Genomic DNA, 14617 nt, shown 5'->3' with positions numbered 1-14617 from the left:
TATTTAGTGGCTCCTTCTGGGAGTTATAACACTAGCAGTCTGGTTATGTGTACCCTTCAGCATACAGCATATGGTCAGCTCCCTTTCTAAGTCAGAGCGGATAATCATACCATCAGTTTTCTCCAGTGTTGTAGGGAATATGCCAGAGATGAGCTTTTTTCTCCTTGCTTATAGAGTTTTTCTTTTCTCAAGTCAATTCATTGTCATTTAAAGAGCCCCTCTTCTAAAAGGCAAGATAACTCTGTAAAGCATCACTCTACCCAGAAGAATTCAGTCTCACCAGGAGTAAATCCAATTTTAGGGTGAACAACCAGACCAACAACATGCCCTTTCCTCAGAGATATCTTCCCTCTTTTTTCCCCATTATTTCTACCTCAGGAATTTTCTCCAATATCTGTCTCATAAGTAACACAAGGTGATGCTCAGTGTTTAGTACAGTGCCTGGCATATAGTAGGTGCTTATTAAATTACTCTCAAATCTCTGTTCTTTTACATTTTCCCACTGTGCACAACATTGGGGAAGGGGTGGGCTACCAATATAGCTTCAGCACAATTTCTTCCTCCTACATCCCTTGAGCCTAATCCAGGGGAAAGAATGTGAGCATCTTTCTTTTATTTTTAAGGTATATATTCAAGGGGAAAGGACGTGAATTTTTTCAAATGATGACAAGGACTGGTTGACTTCAAGAAGGATTATTATGCGAGACAGCATTTCATTTTAAAGAAGACTATAATGTTAGCGAAAATATTTTGGTCATATCACTCATTTGAGTGTTCCATATAATTGGTACTGAAAGGTTCAATTTAATGACAAGGTTTCTGTACTCCAAAAATTTTGTTATTTAATGCAGTTTGGCTCACAGTGTCAGATTCAAATGCTGCTCATTAATTTCTTTTATTCATTAATAGAGAATTTCAATGCTACAGATAGATTTGAGAGATAATGCCATTGGAATTAGAGGATGATTCCCTATTGCTATAAATGTCAAGACAAAATGGAGACATTTATTCTCAAAAGCAGAGCCATTTATCCTCTGACAACATGCTATTCAGATGGCTTGATTCTATAATGCCAAGTGATTAATGACAGGGATGCTATCATTTTGTATGACAAAGAAAAATTGCAATGATTGCTGCTCATGGTGTCATTTTTAAACAGCTGTACCCTAATTGGTTTAGTGGATTTTCTCTACAACTTTTGGAGCCTGTTATTTCTCCTCTAAACATATTATTGATCTGAACTGTAGAAACTCATATCCATGCAGCTTTCTCATTGGATAAGGATTTCCATAGAAGTTGACCTGTTCATCTGGTGACATTCCTAAAGCAGAGTTAAGTACTGGGCCCCTGTAAAGGCCTAGGGAAGAAGTATTATTGAATATATACAGATGTGGGCATATTTATGCACAAAAAAGTAGTAGCTCTAAGCTCTATTCTGCTAATGGGCTGTAGAGCATCAGTCTACCCAAGTATTTCCCAATCTTAGAGACCTCGGAGTTTCACCCGGAGTAAAGCCATAGGTTTAGTATAGGCAACATTTTCATACATAAGAGTTGATAATACATTCTTCAGGCTGGCTACCATTGGGAGCATTGATTGGGAACAATTCTCCATGTCCCTTCCTAATCTCATTCAAATATAGCTTGATGGATAGTGAATAAGAGCAGAGTACCTAGAAACAGGAAGATCTTAATTTGAATTCTGACTTAAGCACTCACTAGTTGTGTGACCCTGGATAAGTCAATTAAATTTTCTAAGACTCAGTTTTCTCATCAGTAAAAAACTTTTGAGAGTTATTATGAGGATAAAATGATATAACAAATGTAAAACACTTTGCAAATATAAAATTATCACATAAATGCTGGCTATTATTATTATTTGAATCAAGAAAAATGGGGGGAAGTAAAGGAAAGTTTTCCTCTTCTCTGTTCCTCCAAGAAAATCATCAACCATCTGTGACAATAGAAGGATCCAAGCTTCCATACACAACACTATTTTTAGGAAGGTGTGACAGGGGATATTGTTTCTGCTTTTTAGATAAAGAAATTAAAACATGAGGAAATTAAGAAATTTATCTAATATCATACAGCTAAATTATAACAAAGTCAGGATATCAAGGCCATTTAAAACTAGCTACCATTTATATAGCACTTTAAAGTTTGCAAAGTGCTGTATAAATATTTTCTCATTTTTATCCTCACTATAATCCCGGTTTTTGTTTTTGTTTTTTGATTTTACAGAAAAAGAAATTGGATTTGAGGAAGGTTAAATGATTTGCCCAGAGTCATACAGCTATTAAGCATCTCAGACGGCACTTGAACTCAGGATCTCCCCGATCCAACTATCTACCATACTATCTAGTCCCTGAGCTTTAAGTAATGCTTTAAGACATAGAGATGTTTCTTATGAGTCCATGACTGTATAAGATTATTTGTTTTATTGTTCTTCCTACAATATTGGCAGACCCCAGAACATGAAATCTGCCCCATAAATTGTACTACTTCCCTTCACCTCTTGTGAAATTTTAGCTTTGCTCCTCTCGCACCTAAAAAAATAGATGCTTTCCTGAGTTTTAAGTAGTCTTGCTAAATAGTGAAGAAGGAAGGATGGGGGAGGAGAGGAAAATGAAGGTGGTTTAGTTCAGTTTCTCCTTTATCTCTTAATTCTACAGCTTCATAAAATAAATGAAATGCTTAATTTTATCAGGAAACTCAATAAATTCCCATTTCCAACAACAGGTACAAAAATAGAAGGTACTTTGGTTTCTTTAAAAAAGACAAACCCATACCAACAACACAAACCCCCAACTGTGACATTGAAGGTGGGGACAAATAGTTCTACAGTTAAATGGTGAAGCACTCTGCATTCTGAGTATTCAGAGTGCAGAAAAGCATGTGCCATTTATAGTCATTTTGCTCAAATAAGCTGGAAACATTTAAATGCATTTTTCTAAGTATGGACATTTACTCACTTGTTTTCATTTGTAGGATCATATCTGGGAAATGGATCACGGTCATTGTCATTAAAGTCATAACTGGCCTCTGGATCCTACAGAAACAGCAAATCAGCCTTTCAGTGTGACTGGTCAAAGACAACCCACCTTCCCCTGTTACATGGTTCTCGGGAATGTATGTCAGTAACCCAATCTGCAATCCTACATCTTGCTTCTTTTAGCCACCTAAATGAACCTCAGACATGGTTTTGCTAAATACAGCTTAATTAGTAAAAGAGCAGTCTGCTTAAATATCCCTTCTCTTGGGTCTTAATGCTAGAGTACTGAAGTCATGGAAAAGGTGGCAGCATTAATAATAATAACAATAATAATGGAAATGAGAACGATGTAATAATAATACCACTTATGCAATATTTTAGGTGTGCAAAAAACTTTATGTTTATTACCTCCTTTTAGGCTACTTTACTCAAAAACCTTGGGCCTGAGGCTCAGCAGCATTACTCTGTGACTTTGGGCAAGTCACAATTTCTATTGAGTATTATTTTCTTTGTCTATAAAATGGAGATTATAATATAGTCACTACTTAGTTTATAAGATTATTTCAAGGTTCAAATAAAACAAGGTATGCAGAAGTGTTCCATAACTAAGTGTGATATAAATGTAAATTATGCATCAAAATAATGCCTAGAGATTATCCTCATATTGACAATTCATCATATGATTTAAGAATATTTTTGTGCAATTCACAAAGTTTTGAAACCAATCACTAGTATTTTAACTATTTAGGGAAGGGTGATTCAATACAGTTAATGCAACTCCAGAAAGTAAAGCAATAACAGGCTTTGTGACCAAGCAGAGAATCAAGCAGTGCTCCTTATATCTTTATGTTTTCTGCGTGTGTTTCCTGTATGACCACTGGGTTTCACTTATTGAACATCACTGGTAACTAAATTTTTCCTAGACCTTATTATTCTCTATCCTCTTAACACATATATACACCTGTTCCAGCACCCAGATTAACCTCAATTTAACAACAAAACTCTTCTGACGCAAATGGCAAATTGTTTATTGCAAGATTGGTGAACAGCAAAGCTATTAAGTGTTCATAGTATGCAGGAAAGGCCCATTTACATTATTTTCTAGATAAATCCCTTAACTTTATAGTTGATGTAACTGAGGTCCCAAATGGCTAAATTACATGTTCAAAATCACATAGCTAGTCAGTGGCAGATTCTGGGACTAGAAACTATGTCCACTGGAGCCCAGTTCTCTGACTTTTTGGTTTGTGGTTCTATCTGTCCCCACAGCATTAGGGTTTTTAAGGTGGATATAACCTCAAGAATCACTTTTAGAATTGAGAGGCTGGGGGAGAAGAATTATTAGACTTTTCCTAGAAACTGCTTAGACTGCTTTGTATTCTTTCACCCAGGATCCTTTCTTACCATCTAACCCAATTTAATTCCCCACTGAGCCTGTCACTGTGGTTTGAACATGGGCTAAAACATGTAACTGAAGTCTCCTGATCCAGGACAAAAAAAAGTATTTTGTAGATTGTAGGTGGGCAGAGCATTCTCACAAACAAGGGCTGAACTGAGGGGTCATACCCACCTCCATTTCTTGGGAATTCTTTGTTGTCCCCAACTTCTTTTTTTCCAATTTAATTTTCTTTTTTAATGGATAAAAATCCATTTTTCTCTCTCCCACCTCCCCTATTTTTTAAAAAATTATTTTTAGAAGATAAATATCCAGTCAAGCCAAAAAATTCCCATATTAGCCATTTTCCACCCCCCACCAAAAATGTGTATGTTCCTTTCCAGATTTTATTCATAGTTCCTGTTCCTTAGCTTCCTCCAACACTATTTATTACCAGTTATAATTATATTAAATGTGATGAATAGTTCTAGCTCAATGGGAATATTCAATGAGAATTCGAATAATGTAAATACTAGGGGGATTCATTATTTGCACTAATTGAGACCTAAAAGACCCTTTCCCTTTAGCCCCTGAATTATCTTGTATTTATACAGTAAATATTTTGTAAACATTCATAGGTTCTCATAGGATTGCATGTAAGTCCCTCAAGGGCAAAGATTATTTTTTTCCTTTGTGTCCATAGTGCTTAGAAGAGGGTCTGCATATCATAAGCACTTAATAAATGCCTTTTTCTTGATTGATGCTGGCCACTCCGCATTTCTCTCCCTCACTATAGCACTCCTGCTTTGGATATGAGCACTAGGAAGACTGACAGTAAATGATATGAGGCCATGATGAAAACATATTTTTGGAGACGTGCAACAGTGAATTCTAAAAAGTGGATTTTTGTTTGGTTGCCTTTTTTTTTTACTCAGAGAAGGTCTGAAAGATTTTTAATAATTCACCTTATCTCTAAGACAAGGGAATATGCCCAAGGTCTGATGCCCACCCACATCCATTGGGAGATTATTCCTGGGAGATTAATTCTATTCAACTCCCAGTGACACAAAGCAGATTTATGATAAATTGGCAGAAGAGTGAGGGAAAGGAACAAGAGAGCTGACTCTGGATCATGTGACCCACACCAGGCAGAACAGGCTCCTGCCTGAGGAAATAAATGCTCAGTTGCTTTCATGTGTGTGCAGCAGAGCAGGGAGCTGTCCACCAAGTCTTGAACACTGGCAGAGTGTGAAAGCCCAAACTCACATAGTTTGCATAAATGTCAGTGTGATTCCACTCCAGGCCATCGTCCAGGACAGTGATAACGACTCCTTTCCCTGTTATTCCTTTTTGCCAAACTGGGATCACATGGAGGTCCAGCTTGGGCAAGACTGGGGTCATCCTGGTATCTTGCTAGGAAAAAAAATACAAAAGTTATTGACAGATATATAGGCTTTCCTCTCTGCAGTTGGGAACCCAACTTGAGCCTCAGCCTGAAAATTTGTATTTGCTCTCCCTGGTGTCATTCTTGGATGTTTGGGCAACTTAATAGAAGGTAATTAGGTTAAAAAATCCAAAGTTGGGGGTAGGTCTTGAAGAGTGAATCATCAGGGTGGTACACTTTTTCTTGCTGTTCCAGTGGAAAATCACTTGAAAGGATGAATCACCCTGAGGCCCCTTCTCTCTGAAGGATAAAGCTTTGAAGAAGCTACTTGCTCATCATTTTCTTTCTTTTCTAATGAAATGTTCAAGCTTTCCATCTACTGAAGCTTTGTTTGATATTCCATTTCCCCTTTCTCTGGAAAATAAAGTGAGGCACAAATTCCCATTCCTCTTTGCTTTTGATTGTTTAGTGTATACATAGTAATATTTCAAGAGTGTTTTTATCTTTTTTTCCCAAAGGAAAAGGGCAACCAGCAATGGCCAGTCAATGATGTCATTTAATTGCCTATTTCCAAATTCAGGTGACTTAAGAGAATAAGATTATGTTGAAGGGGAGTTTCTCTTTACTCGACTCCCACCCTACTCCTGCCTCTGTGCCTCCCTCCCTCCCTCCCTCCCTCCCTCCCTCCCTCCCTCCCTCCCTCCCTCCCTCCCTCCCTCCCTCCCTCTCTCTCTCTCTCTCTCTCTCTCTCTCTCTCTCTCTCTCTCTCTCTCTCTCTCTCTCTCTCTCTCTCCCCCTCTCTGTTTCTCCCCATCCTCTTTCCACTCTCTGTGTCTGTCTTTCTCTGTATTCTAAAATTATAGCATATAGAACTGCATATCTGAGCTGTCAGGGAATGGAAGCTCACAGAAGTAAAACATCAGAAGGGGTTGCCAGATATGTGACAAAGGAATAAGTAAGTAACTTGAATGTAATAAAAATAAATTTTTTATCAGAGATTTGAATAAACCTTGCTGGTTTGAAGCATATAAAAACCATAGCCTATCAACAAAGTATCTAGCAAAGTATGCTAGAAAGGAAGTTAGGGTATTAAGATTATATAGCATGATCAAGTCATAAGAGAATGAGCTAACTTTCAATCTCAGGAACAAAGAGGGAGGCTGTAACTTTTTCTGCAAAAAGTAACTGAGATAGAATTGGAAGTCATGAAGAAGTATGTTCTTCTAAACAATTTATAAATAATTACTTTAAATTAAACATTTCTTATAAAAATATAATCAATGTAGTCAAGAATAGAAAAAAAACAGGAAAAACTTTCATAGACAATCCTTTAGATAGCATGTGATTGTGTTGGAATACTGCTGTGGTATAGGAAATGGTGAACTTGTTGATCTGGAAAAAACATGAAGACTTTGACTTATAAAAGAAGATGCTATCCACCTCCAGAGAAAGACATGAAATAAAGTAAGTGGAAATAAAGTAAAAAGTACACAACAGGGAACAAAAGAAAATCTAGAAGGAAGCACATAAAAGCTGGGTACTTTTGAAAACAATGTATAGTATTAATTATATATGTTTTCTTGAAATAGACATTTATTACTTTATATTGAATTCTAATGTCCTGCTGTGTATATGAAATGTTCTTTGTTTTTCTATTCTCACTTCATATTTAAGTTTACAATGAATTAAAATGAATACAAAAATTCATAAAAAATACAGAGAGAAAACTTGACTTGTGATTTTATTGGTATAGAGGGACTCCCTGAGGAGGAAACTCCTTTTATCAATGTAGGTTGCCACTGTCACTGAAATTTAGAGTCTTAGAAGGTTGTCTAGAGCAGTGGTATTAGACTAAAATAGAAATGGAGGCAATTAATTCATACATAAGGATGCCTATGTGAACAAGAATTGATGTAGGTTTAAAATACAGTGGTATTTGTGTTTTGCTATATTTTATTTATCTTGCAACACATTTTCCAATTACATTTTGGTTTGGGCTGTAAGGAATCCATGCATGGCCTTTGCTTGGGACTCCATGATACCTCTGACTTAGCGCACTGTGGTGTTAATTTACTTGTCCAATGCCAGTAAACTAATATGCTCAGAGATGTTATTTAAACTTATGTCACGATTCTAAAGTCTTTGATTGAGCATGAAGGCGCCTGAGGGGTCATCCAGTCTAACTACCTCATTTTTACAGATTATTGATTACCTGAGGCCCAAAGTGACTAACTTGTTTAGGGTCAAAAGGAAATAAGTTCTAATTTTTTAAAGGGTGAATAGGCAAAAAAGTTGACATTCTTCTGACAATCCAAGAGCCCTGGTATTGTTCTCTCCAGTAATTTAGTGGAAAGGATCATTAGGGTTTAGAGGCAGCTAGATGGCTCAGTTTACACAGCACTAGGTCTAGGTTGTTCAGTTGTGTCTAACTCTTTGTTTCTCCATTTGGGATTTTCTTGGCAAAGACTCTAGCTTATTTTATGATTGAGGAAACTGAGGTGAATAGGTCACAGAGCTAGTAAGTGTCTGAGGTCAGATTTGAATTCAGGAAAATGAGTCTTCTTGACTTCCAGTCTAGTACTCTATGCACTGTGACACTGGGTCAGGAAGACTTGAATTCAAATCTGACCTTAGACAATGACTAGTTATGTGGCCCTGGGCAAATCAATTAACTGCTGTTTGCCTTAATCCACTGGAGAAGGAAATGGCAAAGCAGTCAATATCTTTGCCAAGAAAACCCCATGGACAATGTAGTCCATGAGGTCACAAAGAGTCAGACATAACTGAATGGTTGAACATCAGCAAAACACCAGGACTTTTTTTTTTACCTCCCTCTCTTCCTTTCCATCACAAAAGAGATGAAGTTTGAAATATTGGCTTTAACCCAAGCTGACATAGGGATATTGTATTTCCTCAATATGACAAAATGAAAATATAAAATAACTGGCCTGTGCACATCCATATTTGAGTAATGACTTACCAAATACCATTGCTGATTCCACATTGGGTCATTGAAGAGGTCCTCTGCTGAATCTCTTAGGATAGAACGTTTGTTTCTCTCTTTTCCATACTGTTGCTCAGCCCATGTTACCTGCAGAGATTTTGGATAAGTAAAACCACAATATTCTCCAATAATACTATTCTCCTCACCCTCGTCAGATCCTAGTCTTACCAGATTTATGGCAGATGGACAATCCAATTTCATTCTACAAACTAGGGAGATAAGCATTTCCTATTTTATAATAATAAAGAACACTTCAAAGAAGAAAAGAACCATTTGCCAAAGAGATGATTCCTTCAAATTTTATTTACCCTATGGTTACAAACCTTGGTTCATCAGAATAAATTTAGCAATATCTGTTTTTATGTTAAAATCAGGGTATTCTGTAGTTGTTACTGTGACAGAGACTCAATAAATGATCTAAAATGAGTAAAATTTGATTTTTTTCATCATATACTTGCACTGTTACAGCAGAAACTATGGGGAAAGAATTCTACTTTTTTCCTTAAGGAGAGCAGTTTATGAGAGTAAAGTTGTGATAGGAGTTGTTTGTATTGACCACTAGGCCAATATATGGACCAGCAATATAAGTCTACAATAGCATCTTATATGAGGCACAAAGTCATTAAATGACTATCTTTAGGTCATATAGATACTTGGGGGTTAACTGAGAAAAGGACTACAGTCCCAACTTCACACCCATCATAGGCTTATCTCAGAATAGCCACACATCTATGCTTATGTGGATTTGAACTTATGATATGTATCTGATAGTACACTCGATGTATCTTATACAAAATACAACAAAATAATGCTTTAATATAAAAAAATTAAACTCTATCCATTCCCATAACATAGTCCACAAAGTTTTTTTTTTTGTTTTAGTTTCTTAGCTTTTTCTTCACAAATATTTGAATGAATATTTTATTCATTCACTCAATATTTTAGATGTTTCTACTCTATATAAAAAAGTGTTTGACTAATGGAAGGAATTTTTTTTTTTCATTTCTCTGGAATGATCCTCAGTGTGTATTATAAAATTTACTTTTATTTCATTTAAAATGAAAGGTTGCTACTGTATAATCTCAATTCTCTTGCAGCTTGAATATTCTAAAATTTTCCATTTTTTTCTATAGCCATACCATCAGATAATAATACCCTATAATAACAGCTTATGATGCTATTACGGTAACAAAGCACTTTTCTCAAAACATTCCTATAAAATAAGTAGACCAGGTGATTTTTCTAGTAATTTAAATGGTTATAACTCTCAAATTGTGTCTCTATTTGCTTAGTTGCTCAATCTTTTTTGACTACTCATGTGTGTTTAGTTTTATGCATCATTTAATAAAATCTGACATTTGGTGAGCAACTTACCATTTATAAATGTTTGATAAACACTATCTCATTCATATATATAATATTGTCATAACATTTCTGTGATATAGGTAGTGTACTTACTATTATTCCCACTTTATAGTTAAGGAAGTTGAGATTCACATGTCTTAAATGAACTGATCAAGGTCACATGATTAGTAAATGGTGAGAATTGTGGGTTCAAGTTGTCTCCTGATTTTCAATCCAGTATGCTTTCTACTTCCTCGAAGAATCACAAAATCTCAGATCTGGAGAGTACCTCAGAGGCCATCTAGATCAAACTGTGTCTAATCAAGAATCCTTTCTACAATATACTTGAGAAGTAGTCATCCTACCTTAGCTTCAATACTGCCTTTGAGGGGGAACTCACTATTTCCAGAGGCAGGCCACTTTGGGATAGCTCTAATTGTTAGGAAGTGTTTCCTTACATCAATTCTAGATTTGTCTTTGTGTAGCTTCCACTCATTGCCCTTTGTTTTCTTTGGGGATAAGTAGGACAAGACATTTATCTCTTCCACATGACAGCCCTTCAGATACTTAAAGAATTTTATATTGTATTTTATAAGTTTTCTCATCCAAGCACAATATTCCTAGTTCATTCAATCTCCCCTAGTGTGTCATTAACTAGAGGCCTTTCATCATACTGATTGCCTGCCTCTGAACATTCTTTTTCCTAAAAATTTTTGCACTGAACTTGACATAACATTCCTGACTTGATTAGACTATAGCAGAGTACAGGGGGTACTGTCTGAACCTCCCTGATCTTCAATATAAAGCCTCTCTTAAACCTAAGATTGCATTCATTTCTTAGCTGTCCTATCAATGTTCCTTGTTGTCTATTAAAATTTAAATAAATAGTAACACATGATAGTCTTTCTTGTATCAGTTATGCCTTTTACCAAGCAAATATCACTATTTTCTGGGCAAGAGGAACATTTTATGTCTACCTAAAATGTTATCTCAGTTGCACCCAAGATAGAAGTCCAGTGTATGCTGGGATTTAATGAATGTAAATATAAATTTGGGGAAAATAATCTGGAATAAGGTATAAAAATCAATCATTGGATTCATCTTGATGCTTCAACTAGAAAATGTGCTGGGAAACTATTATAAACATTGGGAGGAATTTGGGAACTAGAAATTACTTATTAATGAATTATTTTTAAACTGCATATATTTGAAAGCAATACTGTGTTGGTTTGAAATATATCCATAGCTTAGAATAGACTGCCTATCATTTAAATTAGTCTTCTGTAAGCAAGCTGCTAGGGAACAAGTGCTTGTCTTTAGAGAAGAGGGTCACTTCCAATTGGAGAGTATTCTAGTACAATCTTAGGAAGCGAGTACATAATTGCATTTCATTTTAAGTGCTAATTTGAATGAAAATCAGAAAAAATGTAAACAAAAAGCACTAAAATGAAACAGAGTTAGTTTTGCAAACGTCAGCTAAAGCAATGAAAGGGGGCAATCATTGAGATTTGATTTACAATTCTGAGAAGCATAGTTATAGGTAATATTCATCAAGTAGTATATAATAATATCTGAAAAAATGCAATTTACATGATATAGGAAATTGGAAATTTCCTTATCATAGATAGGATTTGCATAAGAGAATTAGGGACCCCCCCAAATCATAACGTATCTTAAAATAGAAGGGCTAGCCATAAAAATGGATACAATAGGAAAGTTATTTATTCTATCTTATCTAAGTTAAGGTTTTATTAAAGGATAAATAGCTACCTATTTTAGATCAAGGCTTAGCTTTTTTTCATAATTTCTTTTGTTTTCCTTTGAAATCAGGCTATTTGATCTTTTCTATGGATACTCTGAATCCAAAAAGCATTATTTTCTCATTATTTTTTCCCAATCTCTGATTGGAAAGAAGGGGACTGAGGGAGTGTGTTGACCTTTGCTGATGACAGCTGTGGAGGTCAGTCTGGCTTCAGTTCTGTTATTTAAGCAGAGCAACAAAAATGCATGACCACAGTGCCTAGAGAGAAGACCCTATATGAATTCTGATACACAAACTGCAAAAAGATGTCTGGTTTGAGAAGAAGAAGGAAAGTTTTCACTGGAAATGGACCTGAAAGAAATTTGCTTGGGTTTGTCAAATTCAAAGATAAAGAATATTGGAGCAGAAGACGGAAAGGGGGCTGGGGGAGAATAGCATAGTCATCAGAAAAGAGAAAGTCAGTCACAGAGACAGGAAGAACTGGGTTCAAGTCTCATCTCAGACATAATGGCTGTTGGCCCTTAGCAAGTCAATCAGCTTCTCCCCAGATGACTAAATCCATCTGTTGATCTCCATTGGTGGAGGAAACATTCTTACCTGGATTTCCATATACCTATGATGTCATAAGATACAGGGGAAATATGAGGTTATCTACCCACTCTTTAGGGTTCCTTTCAGTTCCTAAAGCCCTCAGGGAGACCTGAGTTCAAATCTAACCTTTGTCACATGATAGTTGTGTGAATTTGGACAAATCATGTATTCTCTATTTACCTCAGTTTACTCATTTATGAAATGAAGATGTTATCATACCAACTTCCTAGGATTGCTATGAAGATAAAGAGTTGATATTTGTAAATAGCCTTGTAATCCTTAAAGTGTTATAAAATTCTATCATCATCATATCTTTTAAATTCTACAGAAAGTATAATCTGACTAACTACATAGAACGGAGCAATAAAGGCTAGAGGGCGAAAGTAAAGTAAATTGATTTTTCATCTATATCCTGAGAAAGTTTGACTTGATGGTTGCTAATATCTTGTCTAACTCTATGATCAGTCGTTACATATAGTTTTCTACATGTACATGGTTGCATAGGAAGTAATTTTTTTGGGAGGGCGATTTGGACACAGGTTGTCAGATTGCAGAACCAATGTTCTTTTTTTGTGGCTAAGTCTTCCTATCTTTCACATGCTGGAAGCACTATAGTCACACAACGGGGGAATGTTTCTGGAGAGATCATGTGATGCTACAAGTGTGTTTTCTTGACAATCTTTTGTTTCCCCTTCAGGATGAATAGAATAAATGTTCTAACCATGTTTAAAAACAATAACAGAAAAAAGCTCCAAAGGCAAAGAATCAATCTCATATACAGCTCAAAATAAAATAGACCCAAATAGTGGCACTGCCTAGAGAAAGGAGCAGTTACAACTGCTAATCGGACAATAGGCGCAATGAGCCCAGCATGGAAAAGACTATAGTTCAGATATACAGTATAATATTATACTTAGGTAATGATATTGACAATCAGTCCTCAAATATCAAAAGTACATCTGCTTTTATATATAGGTTTGTTCCTGTATGTCTGTATAGTGTCTCAAAAGTCTTAGTGTAATTTAAAGTTCTAATAACTTAAAATGGTTATTTTAATAATAATTATGTATTTAATTAGATATTTAAAATAAAATTTAATACCTTAAATGCACTAAGACTTTTGGGACTGTGTACATATATGTATAATATTATATTATATATGTAGTATATATTATTGTATATATATATATAATACATATTTATAAGCATATATACATACATGCATATGTGTATGTGTGCTAGCCTTGTGAATTGTCCCCCTGAAGGGGAAAAAAAGTAACAGAGTAGATTAAATTTATACTAGAACCTAGGTGGGGCACAATGGAAAGATCACTGGATTTAGTACCATAAGTTCCAGGGTAGAATGTTGACTATCAGTTATTAATTGTGCAACTTTAGATAAATGTCCTAAGCTCTCTTGGAATTGATTTTCTTGTCTGCAAAATGGATCTCTACTGACCTCAGAGGATTGCTATGGGAAAAGCTTTTTTGTAAATTGCTATTTAAATAAAATCTGTTATCATGAGACTTTTGTCTCATGATTTCTGGACTAATGTGAAGATTGGTTAAGCATTTTAAGATGGTTTTATGTAATGTGTGCCTGTATTTGAGGTTAGACATACAAATAAGATTTTAATAAAGGAACATGATATATATAATTATGAATAATAAATTTTGTGCGTGTAATTATATATAATTATATAATATACAATATATTCCTCCACTAAACATATGTATGTTATAGACACACATGTACACACAAACATACATAGTTTTAAGTTAATGCAATCAGAACACCTTGAATATGTATATGTGTTTATACATGTGTGCATATACATGTATGCACACTATATATATGTATATATATATATTCTTAGTGGAGGAATATATATATAGTACATTATATACTGTACACACACTCTCTAAAGCACAAGTTGAATTATGTTACACACATACTTCTCAATAAACTCCCTGGGCTTTCTATTGTTTCCAAGATCAAATATGAAATGCTCTTTTTGACATTTAAAACTCTCATGACTTAGCTCTTCATACTTTTCATGTCTTCTTATACCTTATTCCCTGACATATTTTCTTCAATCCAATATGACTAGCTTCTTGGCTGTTCCAGGAACAAGACACCCCATCTCTCAGCTCTGGGCACTTTTT

The 14617-nt window shown here is 35.2% G+C and overlaps 1 protein-coding gene across 1 annotated transcript in view; it reads right to left on the bottom strand.

Moving 5' to 3' along the window:
* PCSK1 (proprotein convertase subtilisin/kexin type 1) overlaps positions 1-14617 on the bottom strand; it is a 64978-nt gene that overhangs the window by 33384 nt on the left and 16977 nt on the right. Inside the window, exons 4-5 of the mRNA XM_074282033.1 lie at positions 5633-5779; positions 2972-3048 (exon numbers count right to left, since the gene is read on the bottom strand). Coding sequence (XP_074138134.1) covers positions 2972-3048; positions 5633-5779 — 224 coding nt within the window. The remainder of the gene's footprint in view (positions 1-2971; positions 3049-5632; positions 5780-14617) is intronic.

This window comes from Sminthopsis crassicaudata, chromosome 1 (genome assembly GCF_048593235.1).
Source record: "Sminthopsis crassicaudata isolate SCR6 chromosome 1, ASM4859323v1, whole genome shotgun sequence".
Lineage (NCBI taxonomy): Eukaryota > Metazoa > Chordata > Mammalia > Dasyuromorphia > Dasyuridae > Sminthopsis > Sminthopsis crassicaudata.
The sequence above is the reverse complement of the archived record's forward strand: the minus strand, read 5'-3'. Positions and strand labels throughout refer to the sequence as shown.